The 14,420-nt window shown below is 36.7% G+C and overlaps 1 protein-coding gene across 8 annotated transcripts in view; it reads left to right on the forward strand.

Annotated features, from left to right (window-relative positions):
* Positions 1 to 14,420, forward strand: part of FAF1 (Fas associated factor 1) — a 487,383-nt gene that overhangs the window by 207,391 nt on the left and 265,572 nt on the right. For all 8 annotated transcript variants that reach the window (XM_089922958.1, XM_089923008.1, XM_089922966.1 and 5 more), the window contains one exon: positions 4,649 to 4,740. In XM_089922958.1, the coding sequence (XP_089779084.1) occupies positions 4,649 to 4,740 (92 nt within the window). The remainder of the gene's footprint in view (positions 1 to 4,648; positions 4,741 to 14,420) is intronic.

The following is a 14,420-nucleotide window of genomic DNA, read 5'->3' on the forward strand; positions in this document are numbered from 1 at the left end:
CAAAGCTCAGTATATTTATAGGAATAAAAAACATTCAGCACCCATCAAGGTAAAATTCACAATGTCTCGTATCCAGTAAAAAGTTGCCAAGCATACAAAGAAGGAGAAAAGCCAGCCCATACTGAGAAGAGAAATCAATTAACCAAAAACAACCCAGAATTGACATAGATGTTGGAATTCGCAGATTAAGCACATTAAAACAGTTATTATAGCTATATTACTTATGTTCAAAAAGAGAGAGGAAGGATTTAAAATCATAAGTAATTGAAAAAGTAAAAATAACCCAAATCAAATGTCTAGAGGTTAAGACCATGATGTCTTGAGATGGGATTAACAGAAGATTAGATACTCAAGAAGAAAAGATTAGTGAACTTGAAGACATCACAGTAGAAACCAGTTTGGAAAAGAGTTTGACTGTTTCCTACAAAGTTAAAAATACACTGGCCATCCCTCTCTTAGGTATTTACCCAAAAGAAATGAAATCATATGTCCATTAAAGACGTGTATGTTACTGTTCATTGCAACTTATTTGTAATAGCCTCAAACTGTGGAAAACACAACATGTCCATAACCAGTGGATAGATAAACAAATTGTTGTATATCCATACAATGGAATACTACTTAGTAATAAGAAAGGGATTATCATTACGTGTAACAATGTGGAAGAATCTCAGACAATGTATTTTGAGTGCAAGAAGCCAGATTTTAAAAGAACATTCTGAAATTCCTTCTATCTAAAATTCTGTATAATTCAAGCTAATTCACAAATCAAATCACTGGTTCCCTGGAGATATGGTAGGGGAAGTGTGGAGGAATTAACAAGGGGCATAAGAAAAGTGTTAGGGGGAGGTGAATAAATTCATAATCTTGATTATGATGGTGGTTTCACTGGTATATTTGTCAAAACTTACAAATTGTGAATTTTAAATATGTGCAGTATTTTATATCAATCATAAAGCTGTTAAATTTTTTTGAAAAGAGCAAATCAAACCTTAAGTATGGAAAGAAAACAAATCATACACATGCACACAGAAATCAATAAAGCAGAAAATGGATAAACAGTAGAGAAAATGAACAAAACCTAAAGCTGTTTTTTGAGATCAGTTAAATTGATAGTTCTCTTGCTAATGTGAATAAGAACAAGAGAGAAAACAGAAGTTAATCATTGAAAATGAAAGGTACCTACAGACATTGAATGGATTATAAGACAACATTAAGAGCAAATTTAGGCCAGTAAATTTAAAGGTTACATGAAACATTAAAAAGGTAGAAAAACTCTTTTTAAAGGTGTAAGTTACTACAGCTGACAGAAGCAAAAATTTAAAATCTGAGTAACTCTACATTTAATATATAAAGTTATTGATAGTTAACAATCAAAACCTTTCCCCGAGAAAACCCAAGCCCAGATGGCTTCACTGGTAAAGTTTGTCTAATATTTAAGGAAAAAATGTTAGCAGTCATTCACAAATAGAGAAAGATGAAATATTGCCTAATTCATTTTATGAAACCAGCATTAACCCTGATACTAAAACCAGACAAAGACATTACAGGAAAAGGAAACTATTACAGACTATTTCTTACAACCATAGAGGCAGAAATCATTTACAAATATTTGTAAATTGAATTCATTAAATATAATAAAAATATATACGTATGTATATAATATAACTCACGGTCAAGTGGGCTTTACCCAGGACTATAAGGCTTGTTTAACAATTTGTATATAATCCATTATTGTAGTTCACCATATATTAGTACAATGAATGAAAAAATTCATTTGATCATTTCAATAGATGGAGGAAAAAGCATTTGACAGTACTTAACAATATTTAAAATTTCGTGTTTTTTAATAATTAAACTCGCAGCAAAGTAAGAATAGAAGGAAACAATCCCATGAGAGTTCTCTTTTCTCCATATCCTTGCCGCCATTTATCTCTTACTTTTTGACGGTAGCCATTCTAACAGGTATGAGATGATACCTCATTATGGTTTTTGGTTTGCATTTCCCTAGTGACTAGTGATGTTGAGCATCTTTTCATGTACCTATTGGCCTTTTTTTTTTTTTTTTTTTTTTTGCGGTACGCGGGCCTCTCACTGTTGTGGCCTCTCCCGTTGCAGAGCACAGGCTCCAGACGAGCAGGCTCAGCAACCATGACTCACGGGCCCAGCCGCTCTGCGGCATGTGGGATCCTCCCGGACCGGGGCACGAACCTGTGTCCCCTGCATCGGCAGGCGGTCTCTCAACTGCTGCGCCACCAGGGAAGCCCCCTATTGGCCATTTTTATATCTTCTTTGGAAAGATGTCTAATCAAGTCCTTTGCCCATTTTTAATTGGAGTATTTGGGGGTTTTTTGGCTATTGAATTATATGAGTTCTTTATATATTTTGGGTATTAAACCCTTATCAGATATATGGTTTGCAGTCAGTGGACTGTTCCTTGATGACATCTGTGTATCTTCTCAGTTTTCGAAGTAACATACAGGAGTGCCATCTTGTGTTAAGATCTTTGGAGTCAGGCAGACCTGGATATAAAAACTGGCTCTGAAACTTGCTGCATTCTAGCGCTTCACTGCCCTAAAATATTTTGGATATTCTTGAAACAACAACTATTTATTGAGAACCTATACTGGCCAGATACTATGCTAGACACTTACGTGTGTATTACCTTAATTAATATGACTTAAAGCTAACAACCTTTTTTGAGTCCATTTTATGTATTGGACACATAGTAACACAAAGTATTTTCTATTCCGTATGTCATTTAATACAGCAACCCAATGAAGTATTGGTACTATAGTTATTATTCCTACTTTAGAGAAGAAGAAGTTGAGACCAACAGAGAAGAATTTTTTGAATATGAGGAACTCAGGTTGCTGTCACGGCTCTGGGTTTGTTTTCTATTCTTTTCTACCTGTGGAACAAAAGACTTTTTGTATTATATGTTACCCAAGCTTGTAACTGGGACTTTAACTTAAAGTCTCTTTTTGTTTTTCCTTTCCTTTAGGTTATGAATGCTAAGGGTGTCTCCAAGAGTTTAAGCAGGAAGTGTCAGGTGAAGATAAGTTTCTAAGAGGAAAGCACTGGGCAGGCTTGTAAGCGCATAAGCCCAGTTCCAGATAGGTACAGCTTTAGAAATAGCAACCTTAGTCACAAATGAAAAGGCAGTGTTTATATGTATTTGGTAAAAGAAGTATAGCTCACCTTTCTCTCATTTCCATGAACAGAACAATCCTTTGTCAGCAGTGATATTTTTGAAGGTCAAAGTTGATAAATTTTGTGCTTCTAAAATATAATGTTGAATCACAATTCTTTTTATGATGTTTAATCGCTATCCAAAGTGCCTAGATAGGAATTTTCTTTAGGAAAGTAAAAATATGTCATTAAGGCCATGAAGGGTTTGATTGTAGCATTGCTTGCTTAGGCAGCTGTGCTTCCATAGAACTTGTGTAGTGTAAGCTTCACCCGCCATCTTTTCCTTTATCAGCATGGAATTACTTTTCTTTTAATGTATAGTATAATCATTTTCTGCAGTGTTCAATCACTTAATATAAATGAAATTGAATTATGTGTTAATCTATAATTATAGACTAACCAACCTAATAAAAGCATATATATGAAATATTTGTACATTCTGATTTAATGATCTGTTTATTATACTGTAGTACCAGAAATTAGCTGGTTAATTTATAAGTAGACTCGATTACTGAAAAGTAATTTGTGGAGTACTGGGAAAATTGTGATTCCTCACTGTTTCTCATTAGCATCATTTTCCTTTTTTCCTTTTTACCTTTTGGTCTTTGTCTTCACTGACTAGAATATCCTGGCCTTTGATTTGGCTCTCCTTCACAACCCGGCTATACTTCAAGTTTGGTTTAAATGCAGCTGTATTTCAAGCTGGGTTTAAGTCTCATCTGTCTCACAAAACTTTCTCTGACTATTTGATCCACCATAATTTTTTTTCTTTTCTGAAATTCTGCTGCTTTTCTCTTCAGCACAGTTTAAATTGTCTTCTAGATTATATACATTGACTTTATTATTTTTTTCCAGCTACATTCATGGATGTTACCTCCTTTCACCCTTGAACCCTAGAGGTAGATAAGATAGGCAATATTATTCCCCATTTTATAGATGCAAAAAATCTTATCTTAGAGGTAGATGAGATAAACAATATTATTCCCCATTTTATAGATGCAAAAAAAAAAAGGCAAGTTATTTGATTTCTTCAAGATAAGACTTCAGCCCAAGTCTTCATTCCACAATTTGCTTTCCCTATACTATAATGCCTCAAGCTTTGTACTTTACCGACTACTCCTACCATATGCTGAGCACATATAGATATTATCAGTTGGTTTAAAATAGATTATTTCCTTTCAAACCCCCAGTCACTGATATCTGTTTCTTTTTAAGAAGGTACTTAAGTAATTGTGGAGTCTTTTATCATAATGGTGGAGCCTTAGTTCTTCAATGGCACAACATGTTGTATGATCAAGATTTGAAGTTTGGACTACTGAAATTTTTCATATGCATTCATCAGACAGATGTCATTGACTGTGGACCATATGCCTAATATTAATGCTAGCTCTGGATATGAACAAATATTTATTGCATTATTTTGTTAGTAATATCTGGTCTCCTCTTTTTCGTACAGGAGAAATTAAACAGATTCTAGAAAATGAACTTCAGATACCTGTGTCTAAAATGCTGTTAAAAGGCTGGAAGACTGGAGATGTGGAAGACAGTGTGAGTTTAATAACTGCATAAAAATAAAAGAAAATTAAGTTATGCTATTGACTAAATGATGTATAAAATTGTTTTTTATTAATGTTGTTACATATGTCAGTTGTAGGTTTGGTAATAGTAGCTGAGTTTAAGGAATCAGCAAACAATGTTTTTCAAGCTAAAACATTTTCATAGTAAACCAACAACAGTTTTAAGTGAGTTAGATATGTAAGTGGCATGTTTTTCCTACTTCTGACTATTTTATAGGAGTTAATTTGACATTCGTTTTTGAGAGCTTTTACATTTTTCTCAAACCTCATATGATGTCAGTAAGTGCCTTGGAATAATAATTTTTTTCTTAACATCTTTATTAGAGTATAATTGCTTTACAATGGTGTGTTAGTATCTGCTGTATAACAAAGTGAGTCAGCTATACATATACATAGATCCCCATGTCTACTGTCTCTTGAGTCTCCCTCCCACCCTCCCTATCCCACCCCTTCAGGTGTTCGCAAAGCACCAGGCTGATCTCCCTGTGCTATGCAGCTGCTTCCCACTAGCTATCTGTTTTACATTTGGTAATGTATATATGTCTATGCCACTCTCTCACTTTGTCCCAGCTTACCTTCCCCCTCCCTGTATTCTCAAGTCCATTCTCTATGTCTGCGTCTTTATTCCCATCCTGCCCCAGGTTCTTTAGAACCTTTGTTTTTAAGATTCCGTTTATATGTGTTAGCATACAGTATTTGTTTTTCTCTTTTTGACTTACTTACTTCACTCTGTATGACAGACTCTAGGTCCATCCAGCTAACTCAATTTCATTTCTTTTTATGGCTGAGTAATATTCCATTGTATATATGTGTCACATATTCTTTATCCATTCATCTGTTGATGGACACTTAGGTTGCTTCCATGTCCAGGCTGTTGTAAATAGACCTGCAATGAACATTGTGGTACATGACTCGGTTTTTTTTTTTTCCTTGCGGTACACGGGCCTCTCACTGCTGTGGCCTCTCCCGTTGCGGAGCACAGGCTCCGGACGCGCAGGCTCAGCGGCCGTGGCTCACAGGCCCAGCCGCTCTGTGGCATGTGGGATCTTCCCGGACTGGGGCATGAACCCGTGTCCCCTGCATCGGCAGGCGGACTCTCAACTACTGCGCCACCAGGGAAACCCTACATGACTCTTTTTGAATTATGGTTTTCTCAGGGTATATGCCCAGTAGTGGGATTGCTGGGTCAAATGGTAGTTCTATTTTTAGTTTTTTTTTTTTTTTTTTTTGCGGTACGTGGGCCTTTCACTGTTACGCGCAGTCTCAGCGGCCATGGCTCACGGGCCCAACCACTCCGCGGCATGTGGGATCTTCCCGGACCGGGGCACGAACCCGTGTCCCCTGCATCGGCAGGCGGACTCTCAATCACTGCGCCACCAGCGAAGCCCTATTTTTAGTTTTTTAAGGAACCTCCATACTGTTCTCCATAGTGGCTGTATCAATTTACATTCCCACCAACAGTGCAAGAGGGTTTCCTTATTCTCCACACCCTCTCCAGCATTTATTGTTCGTAGATTTTTTAATGATGACCATTCTGAGTGGTGTGAGGTGATACCTCATTGTAGTTTTGATTTGCATTTCTCTAACGATTAGTGATGTTGAGCATCCTTTCATAGGTTTGTTGGCAATCTGTATATCTTCTTTGGAGAAATGCCTGTTTAAGTCTTATGCCCATTTTTGGATTGGGTTTTTTGTTTTTTTGATATGGAGCTGCTTGAGCTGCTTATAAATTTTGGAGATTAATCCTTTGTCAGTTGCTTCATTTGCAAATATTTTCTCCCATTCTGAGGGTTATGTTTTTACCTTGTTTATGGTTTCCTTTGCTGTGCAAAAGCTTTTAAGTTTGATTAGGTCCCATTTATTTATTTTTGCTTTTTATTTCCATTTCTCTATGAGGTGGGTCAAAAAGGATCTTGCTGTTATTTATGTCATAGAGTGTTCTGCCTATGTTTTTCTCTAAGAGTTTTATAGTGTCTGGCCTTCCATTTAGGTCTTTAATCCATTTTGAGTTTATTTTTGTATACGGTGTTAGGGAGTGTTGTAATTTCATTCTTTTACATGTAGCTGTCCAGTTTTCCCAACACCACTTATTGAAGAGGCTGTCTTTTCTCCATTGTATATTCTTGCCTCCTTTATCAAAGATAAGGTGACCATATGTGCGTGGGTCTATCTATCTCTGGGCTTTCTATCCTGTTCCATTGATCTATATTTCTGTTTTTGTGCCAGTACCATACTACGTTGATGACTGTAGCTTTGTAGTTGGTCTGAAGGAAAGGAGCCTGATTCCTCCAGCTCCATTTTTCTTTCTCAAGATTGCTTTGGCTATTCAGGGTCTTCTGTGTCTCCATACAAATTGTGAAATTTTTTGTTCTGGTTCTGTGAAAAATGCCATTGGTAGCTTGATAGGGATTGCATTGAATCTGTAGATTGCTTTGGGTAGTAGAGTCATTTTCACACTGTTGATTCTTCCAATCCAAGAACATGGTATATCTCTCCATCTGCTTGTATCATCTTTAATTTCTTTCATCAGTGTCTTATAGTTTTCTGAATACAGGTCTTTTGTCTCCTTAGGTAGGTTTATTCCTAGGTATTTTATTCTTTTTGTTGCAATGGTAAATGGGAGTGTTTCCTTAATTTCTCTTTCAGAATTTTCATCATTAGTGTATAAGAATACAAGGGATTTCTGTGCATTAATTTTGTATCCTGCTGCTTTACCAAATTCATTGATTAGCTTTAGTAGTTTCTGGTAGCATCATTAGGATTCTCTATGTATAGTATCATGTCCTCTGCAAACAGTGACAGTTTTACTACTTCTTTTCCGATTTGGATTCCTTTTATTTTTTTATCTTCTCTGATTGCTGTGGCTTAAACTTCCAAAACTATGTTGAATAATAGTGGTAAGAGTGGGCAACCTTGTCTTTTTCCTGATATTAGTGGAAATGGTTTCAGTTTTTCACCATTGAGGACGATGTTGGCTGTGGGTTTGTCATATATGGCCTTTATTATGTTGACCTAAGTTCCCTCTATGCCTGCTTTCTGGAGGTTTTTTACCATAACTGGGTGTTGAATTTTGTCAAAAGCTTTTTCTGCATCTATTGAGATGATCATATGGTTTTTCTCCTTCAACTTGTTAATATGGAGTGTCACACTGATTGCTTTACATATATCGAAGAATACTTTACATCCCTGGGATAAACCCCACTTGATCATGGTATATGATCCTTTTAATATGCTGTTCGATTCTGTTTACTAGTATTTTGTTGAGGATTTTTGCATCTATGTTCATCAGTGATATTGGTCTGTAGTTTTCTTTTCTTGTGACATCTTTGTCTGGTTTTTTTATCAGGGTGGTAGGGGCCTTGTAGAATGAGTTTGGGAGTGTTCCTCCCTCTGCTATATTTTGGAAGAGTTTGAGAAAGATAGGTGTTAGCTCTTTTGTAAATGTTTGATAGACTTCACCTGTGAAGCCATCTGGTCCTGGGCTTTTGTTTGTTGGAAAGTTTTTAATCACAATTTCAATTTCAGTGCTATTGATTGGCCTGTTTATATTTTCTGTTTCTTCCTGGTTCAGTCTTGGAAGGTTGTGCTTTTCTAAGAATTTGTCCATTTCTTCCTGGTTTTCCATTTTATGGGCATACAGCTGCTTGTAGTAATCTCTCATGATCCTTTGTATTTCTGCAGTGTCAGTTGTTTCTTCTCCTTTTTCATTTCTAATTCTATTGATTTGAGTCATTTTCCCTTTTTTTCTTGATGAGTCTGCCTAATGGTTCATCAATTTTGTATATCTTCTCAAGGAACCAGCTCTTAGTTTTATTGATCGTTGCTGTAGTTTCCTTCATTTCTTTTTCATTTATTTCTGATCTGATCTTTATGATTTCTTTCATTTTGCTAACTTTGGGGGTTTTTTTGTTCTTCTTTGTGTAATTGCTTTAGGTATAAGGTTAGGTTGTTTATTTTGACATTTTTCTTGTTTTTGAGGTAGGATTGTATTGCTATAGACTTCCCTCTTAGAACTGCTTTTGCTGCATCCCATAGGTTTTGGGTCATCATGTTTTCATTGTCATTTGTTTCTAGGTATTTTTTGATTTCCTCTTTGATTTTTTCAGTGATCTCTTGGTTATTTAATAGTAGCATATTGTTTAGCCTCCATGTGTTTATATTTTACAGTTTTTTTCCTGTAATTGATATCTAGTCTCATAGCATTGTGGTTGGAAAAGATACTTGACATGATTTCAGTTTTCTTAAATTTACCAAGGCTTGGTTTGTGACCCAAGATATGATCTATCCTGGAAAATATTCCATGAGCACTTGAGAAGAAAGTGTATTCTGTTGTTTTTGGATGGAATGTCCTATAAATATCAATTAAGTCCATCTTGTTTAATGTATCATTTAAAGCTTGTGTTTCCTTATTTATTTTCATTTTGGATGATCTGTTCATTGATGAAAGTTGGTTGTTAAAGTCCCCTACTATGATTGTGTTACTGTTGATTTCCCCTTTTATGGCTGTCAGCATTTGCCTTATGTATTGAAGTGCTCCTATGTTGGGTGCATAAGTATTTACAATTGTTATATCTTTTTCTTGGTTTGAGCCCTTTATCATTATGTAGTGTTCTTATTTGTCTCTTGTGAGAGTCTTTATTTTAAAGTCTATTTTATCTGTTATTAGGATTGCTACTCCAGCTTTCTTTTGATTTGCATTTGCATGGAATATCTTTTTCTATCCCCTCACTTTCTGTCTGTATGTGTCCCTAGGTCTGAAGTGGGTTTCTTGTAGACAGCATATATACGGTCTTGTTTTTGGATCCATTCAACCAGTCTGTGTCTTTTGGTTGGAGCATTTAGTCCATTTACATTTAAGGTAATTATCAGTATGCATGTTCCTGTCACCACTTTCTTAATTGTTTTGGGTTTGTTATTGTACGTCTTTCCCTTCTCTTGTGTTTCCTGCCTAGAGAAGTTCCTTTAGCATTCGTTGTAAAGCTGGTTTGGTGGTGTAGAATTCTCTTAGCTTTTGCTTGTCTGTAAATGTTTTAATTTCTCCATCAAATCTGAATGAGATCCTTGCTGGGTGGAGCAATCTTGGTTGCAGGTTTTTCCGTTTCATCACTTTAAATATGTCCTGCCACTCCTTTCTGGCTTGCAGAGTTTTTGCTGAAAGATCAGCTGTTGACCTTATGGGGATTGCCTTGTATGTTATTTGTTGCTTTTCCCCTGCTGCTTTTAATATTTTTTCTTTGTATTTAATTTTTGATAGTTTTATTAATATATGTCTTGGAGTGTTTCTCCTTGGATTTATCCTGTGTGGGAGTCTCTGTGCTTCCTGCAGTTGATTGACTATTTCCTTTCCCATATTAGCGAAGTTTTCAACTATAATCTCTTCAGATATTTTCTCAGCCCCTTTCTTTTTGTCTCCTTTTTATGGGACCCCTATAATTTGAATGTTGGTGCATTTAATGTTTTCCCAGACGTCTGTGAGACCGTCTTCAATTCTTTTCATTCTTTTTTCTTTATTCTGCTCTGTTGTAGTTATTTTCACTATTTTATCTTCCGGGTCACTTATCTGTTCTTCTGCCTCAGTTATTCTGCTATTGATTCCTTCTAGAGAATTTTTAATTTCACTTATTTTGTTGTTCATCATTGTTTGTTTGCTCTTTAGTTCTTCTAGGTCCATGTTAAACGTTTCTTGTGTTTTCTCTATTCTATTTCCAAGATTTAGGATCATCTTTACTATCATTACTCTGACTTCTATTTCAGGTAGACTGCCTATTTCCTCTTCATTTGTTTGGACTGGTGGGTTTTTACCTTGCTCCTTCATCTACTGCGTATTTCTCTGTCTTCTCATTTTGCTTAACTGACTGTGTTTGGGGTCTCCTTTTCGCAGGCTGCAGGTTCGTAGTTCCCATTGTTTTTGGTGCCTGTTGCCAGTGGGTAAGCTTGTTTAGTGACTTGTGTAGGCTTCCTGGGTGAGGGGACTGGTGCCTGTGTTTGATGGATGAGGTGGGTCTTGTCTTTATGGTGGGCAGGACTACGTCCGGTGGTATGTTTTTGGGTGTCTGTGAACTTATTACTGTTTTTAGGCAGGCTCTCTGCTAATGGGTGAGGTTATGTTTCTGTCTTGCTACTTGTATGGCATGGGGTGTCCAGTGCTGGAGCTTTCTGGCCATTGAATGGAGCCAGGTCTTATCGTTGAGAATGGGATCTCTGGGAGAGCTCTCACTGGTTTATATTACGTGGGTCAGGGAGGTCTCTGGTGATACAGTGTCCTGAACCCAGCTCTCCCACCTCAGAGGCTCAGGCTTGACACCTGGCCGGAGCACCAAGACCTTGTCAGCCACACGGCTCAGGAAAGTTTCTAGAGGTCCCGTGGTGTGGGCATGTCAAGCTCTCCCTTTTATAGCCATGAAAAAGTTGCTGTATTTGGCCCTTCCTTTCCTTGCAGATTGGCTCTACTAGGTCACTCTTCTGACGGTCAGCAAGGCTGCTCACCACTCCGGTCAGCAGCTCATTTCCCGCCTTAAGCGGGAAAGCCTAGAATAATAATTTATTGAACAATTACTTATTGGCCTGAAAGAAGTCATACACAGTATATACATTTATGTCCAGTAGTGTTTATGGAACAAGGAAGATAATAGGAAATCTTTTTAACTCGGAAAATTTAAATGGTAAGAATATTTCTTTGTTAACTTGGATAGGGTCAGGTGCATAGAATGAGTTATATTTTAAGAATTTGTACAAAGTGTTGCAATTTTAAGGTAGTAGTTGCTATTCTCAAGGACCCAGTAGCAGCCTTAGGCATAAAATATTTCACACACTTACTCTTTTTCTGACAGAGAGAGTAGGGAGTGATGGAAGGAAATGAGTTAACTCCAGAGTTTTAGGTGTTTGAGGTAGAAATAATTATCAAATCTTTTCACAGTAGTTACTGAGTTGGTACTTCAGTACCAGGCAGAAACTTAGAATCTTCATCTTTTGGTTCAATTCTTTGTCAATTGCTTCTGGTAGACATTATGCTTATAAATACTTATATGTGAGTTCATTTGATATGTAGAGATGTTCTGAGTACTTCAGTAAGTTACTTATAGAAATTTCAGGTTGGCAAGATATTTATAAATTAGGTACAAATTAGTGATGTGCTATATTAGGGATCAGCAAACTTTTTCTGTACAGAGCCAGGTAGTTAATGTTTTAAGCTTTTTGGGCCATATAGTCTCTGTTGCAACTACTCAATTCTGCTGTCATAGCTTGAAAATAATTACAGACCATTTGTGTAAGAGTGAGCATGACTGTTCCAATAAATCAATATTTGTGGACACAGAAATTTGCATTTTATATAATTTCACATATCATGAAATACTCTTCTTTTGATTTGTTTTCAAACATTTAAAAATGTAGGGCTTTCCTGGTGGCGCAGTGGTTGAGAGTCTGCCTGCCGATGCAGGGGACACGGGTTCGTGCCCCGGTCCGGGAAGATCCCACATGCCGCGGAGCGGCTGGGCCCGTGAGCCATGGCCGCTGAGCCTGCGCGTCCGGAGCCTGTGCTCTGCAACGCAGTGAGAGGCCCGCGTACCGCAAAAAAAAAAAAAAAAAAGTAAAAACCATGCTCAACTCACAGGCCATCCAAAAGCAGGCACTAGGCTGAATTTGTCACACAGGCCATAGCTGACTGATCCCTGCTGCTTTATGGCTGCTCTAATTGAAATGTGGATTAAAAAATAAAAATAAGTCTTGACTGAGTAAATCAACAACTTTGGCAGAAGTAAAACACCAAAATGTATTAGTTTATATAGCTATATCATTTATTCCTTCATTTATTGAGAGACCTGTGGATGTGAATCAGCCTTACATGGCATTTTCATTAGTTTGTGAAGAGAAAGGCAATCATGTTGAAAATGTTCTTAAAGCTATGTGTTCTAATACAGCTGTCTCTCAGTAACCATAGGAGATTGGTTCCAGGACCGCATCCCATACCAAAATCCGTGGATGCTCAAGTCTCTTATATAAAATGGCATTTTATTTGCATATAACCTACACATCCTCTGTATACTTTAAGTCATCTCTAAATTACTTATAATACCTAATACAATGTAAGTGCTATGTAAATAGTTGCTGATGTGCATCAAATTCAAGTTTTGCTTTTTGGAACTTTTGGAATTTTTCTGAGTACTTTCCATCCTTGTGTGTGGAACCCATGGATATGGAGGGCTGACTGTATTTGAACTTAGTCTTTGTTATCAGTAATATTTTCAGTTACTTATTTCTGTGTACTCTTTTCTGTAGGTGAAATTTCCATGCCATTAATTTTCTGATTGCTTCCAAATTTATATTTCCAGGCTATACTTCTATGAATTCACATATCCAAATTGGTAGTTCACTTTTATGCTTGCATACCTTTTTGGCATCTTTAACTTAACATGTTTAAAATGGAACTCTTGATTTTCCTTCCCATGCCATTTCTCCACCAGTCTTCCCCTATAAATGGCAGAACTATATCACCAGTGCTAAATCCAAAAATGTGGGCATTAATCTTTTCCCATTTGAAAAACACCTAATCCTCAGAAACTAACACAACATTGTAAATCAATTATACTTCAATAAAATAAATATTAATTAATTTATTGATTTATTGGCCGTCCTGTGCAGTTTGCGGGATCTTAGTTCCCTGACCAGGGATTGAACCTGGGCCATGGCAGTGAAAGAGCTGAGTCCTAACCACTGGACTGCCAGGGAATTCCCCAATAAAATAAATTTTTTAAAAATTTCAAAAGCACCTAATCCTTTGGTAAGTCCTATAGCATCTATCTCCAAAATATATCTCAACCATGGCCACTTTTCAGTATTTTTATTGCACTGCCTAATCCAGGCTGTTAGCATATCTTGCCTGGAACAATGTAATAGCTTCATTATTGTTTTTCCAGCTTTTTTTCTTGGGTTCTCCCAGTGCATTCTCAACACAGGAGCCAGAATGAGCTTTTAAAAATATAAATCAAATTATATCACTCTCCTGGTAAAACATAACTTTTTATTGCACTTTGAATAAAATTCAAGCTACTCACCATGGTTTAAAAGGTATTGTATTATTTACCCTCTATTCACATCTACAGCCTCATCTTCAGCCTTTCATACCCTCTCTTTCCAAGCTGCAGCCATAGAAACCTCTTTTTAATTTTTCTAATAGGCTCAAGCTCTCTATAACTTTACCTGACAGATGCTATTTAACTGCCTGGAATGCTTTACACCCAATTCTTCACATGGGTGGCTCTTTTTCATCTTTCAAGCCTCAGCTTAAAATGTTACTTTCTGTAACAGACCTCTGTATAAAAGGCTCCCATCCCAGCATTTCCCATCACAACACCATAAGTAGAGGGACCATGTCTGTTTCTTTCACTATTAGATATCCAATGCCTGGTATAACAGGCATCAAATAAATGTTTGTGGAATGACTGAATGACTTAAAGAAAGCATCCATTTATTTCATCATATCATATGTGGTTTGAGAAGGAAGGTTTAGTGGAAAATCTTTGGATGATGGCATGGCAAACTGACAATAATGATCAAGTGGTAAGACCAAGCAGTTATCAGTAATCCTCAAAGTAAAATAATGGAAGATGAAAAATGGTAAAAATAACTTTCCTGTGTGTATATGCATGTGGT

This window comes from Delphinapterus leucas, chromosome 1 (genome assembly GCF_059928025.1).
Source record: "Delphinapterus leucas isolate spDelLeu-1000000601 "Yukka" chromosome 1, BTC_Dleu_Yukka2, whole genome shotgun sequence".
In the NCBI taxonomy this organism is placed as follows: Eukaryota; Metazoa; Chordata; class Mammalia; order Artiodactyla; family Monodontidae; genus Delphinapterus; species Delphinapterus leucas.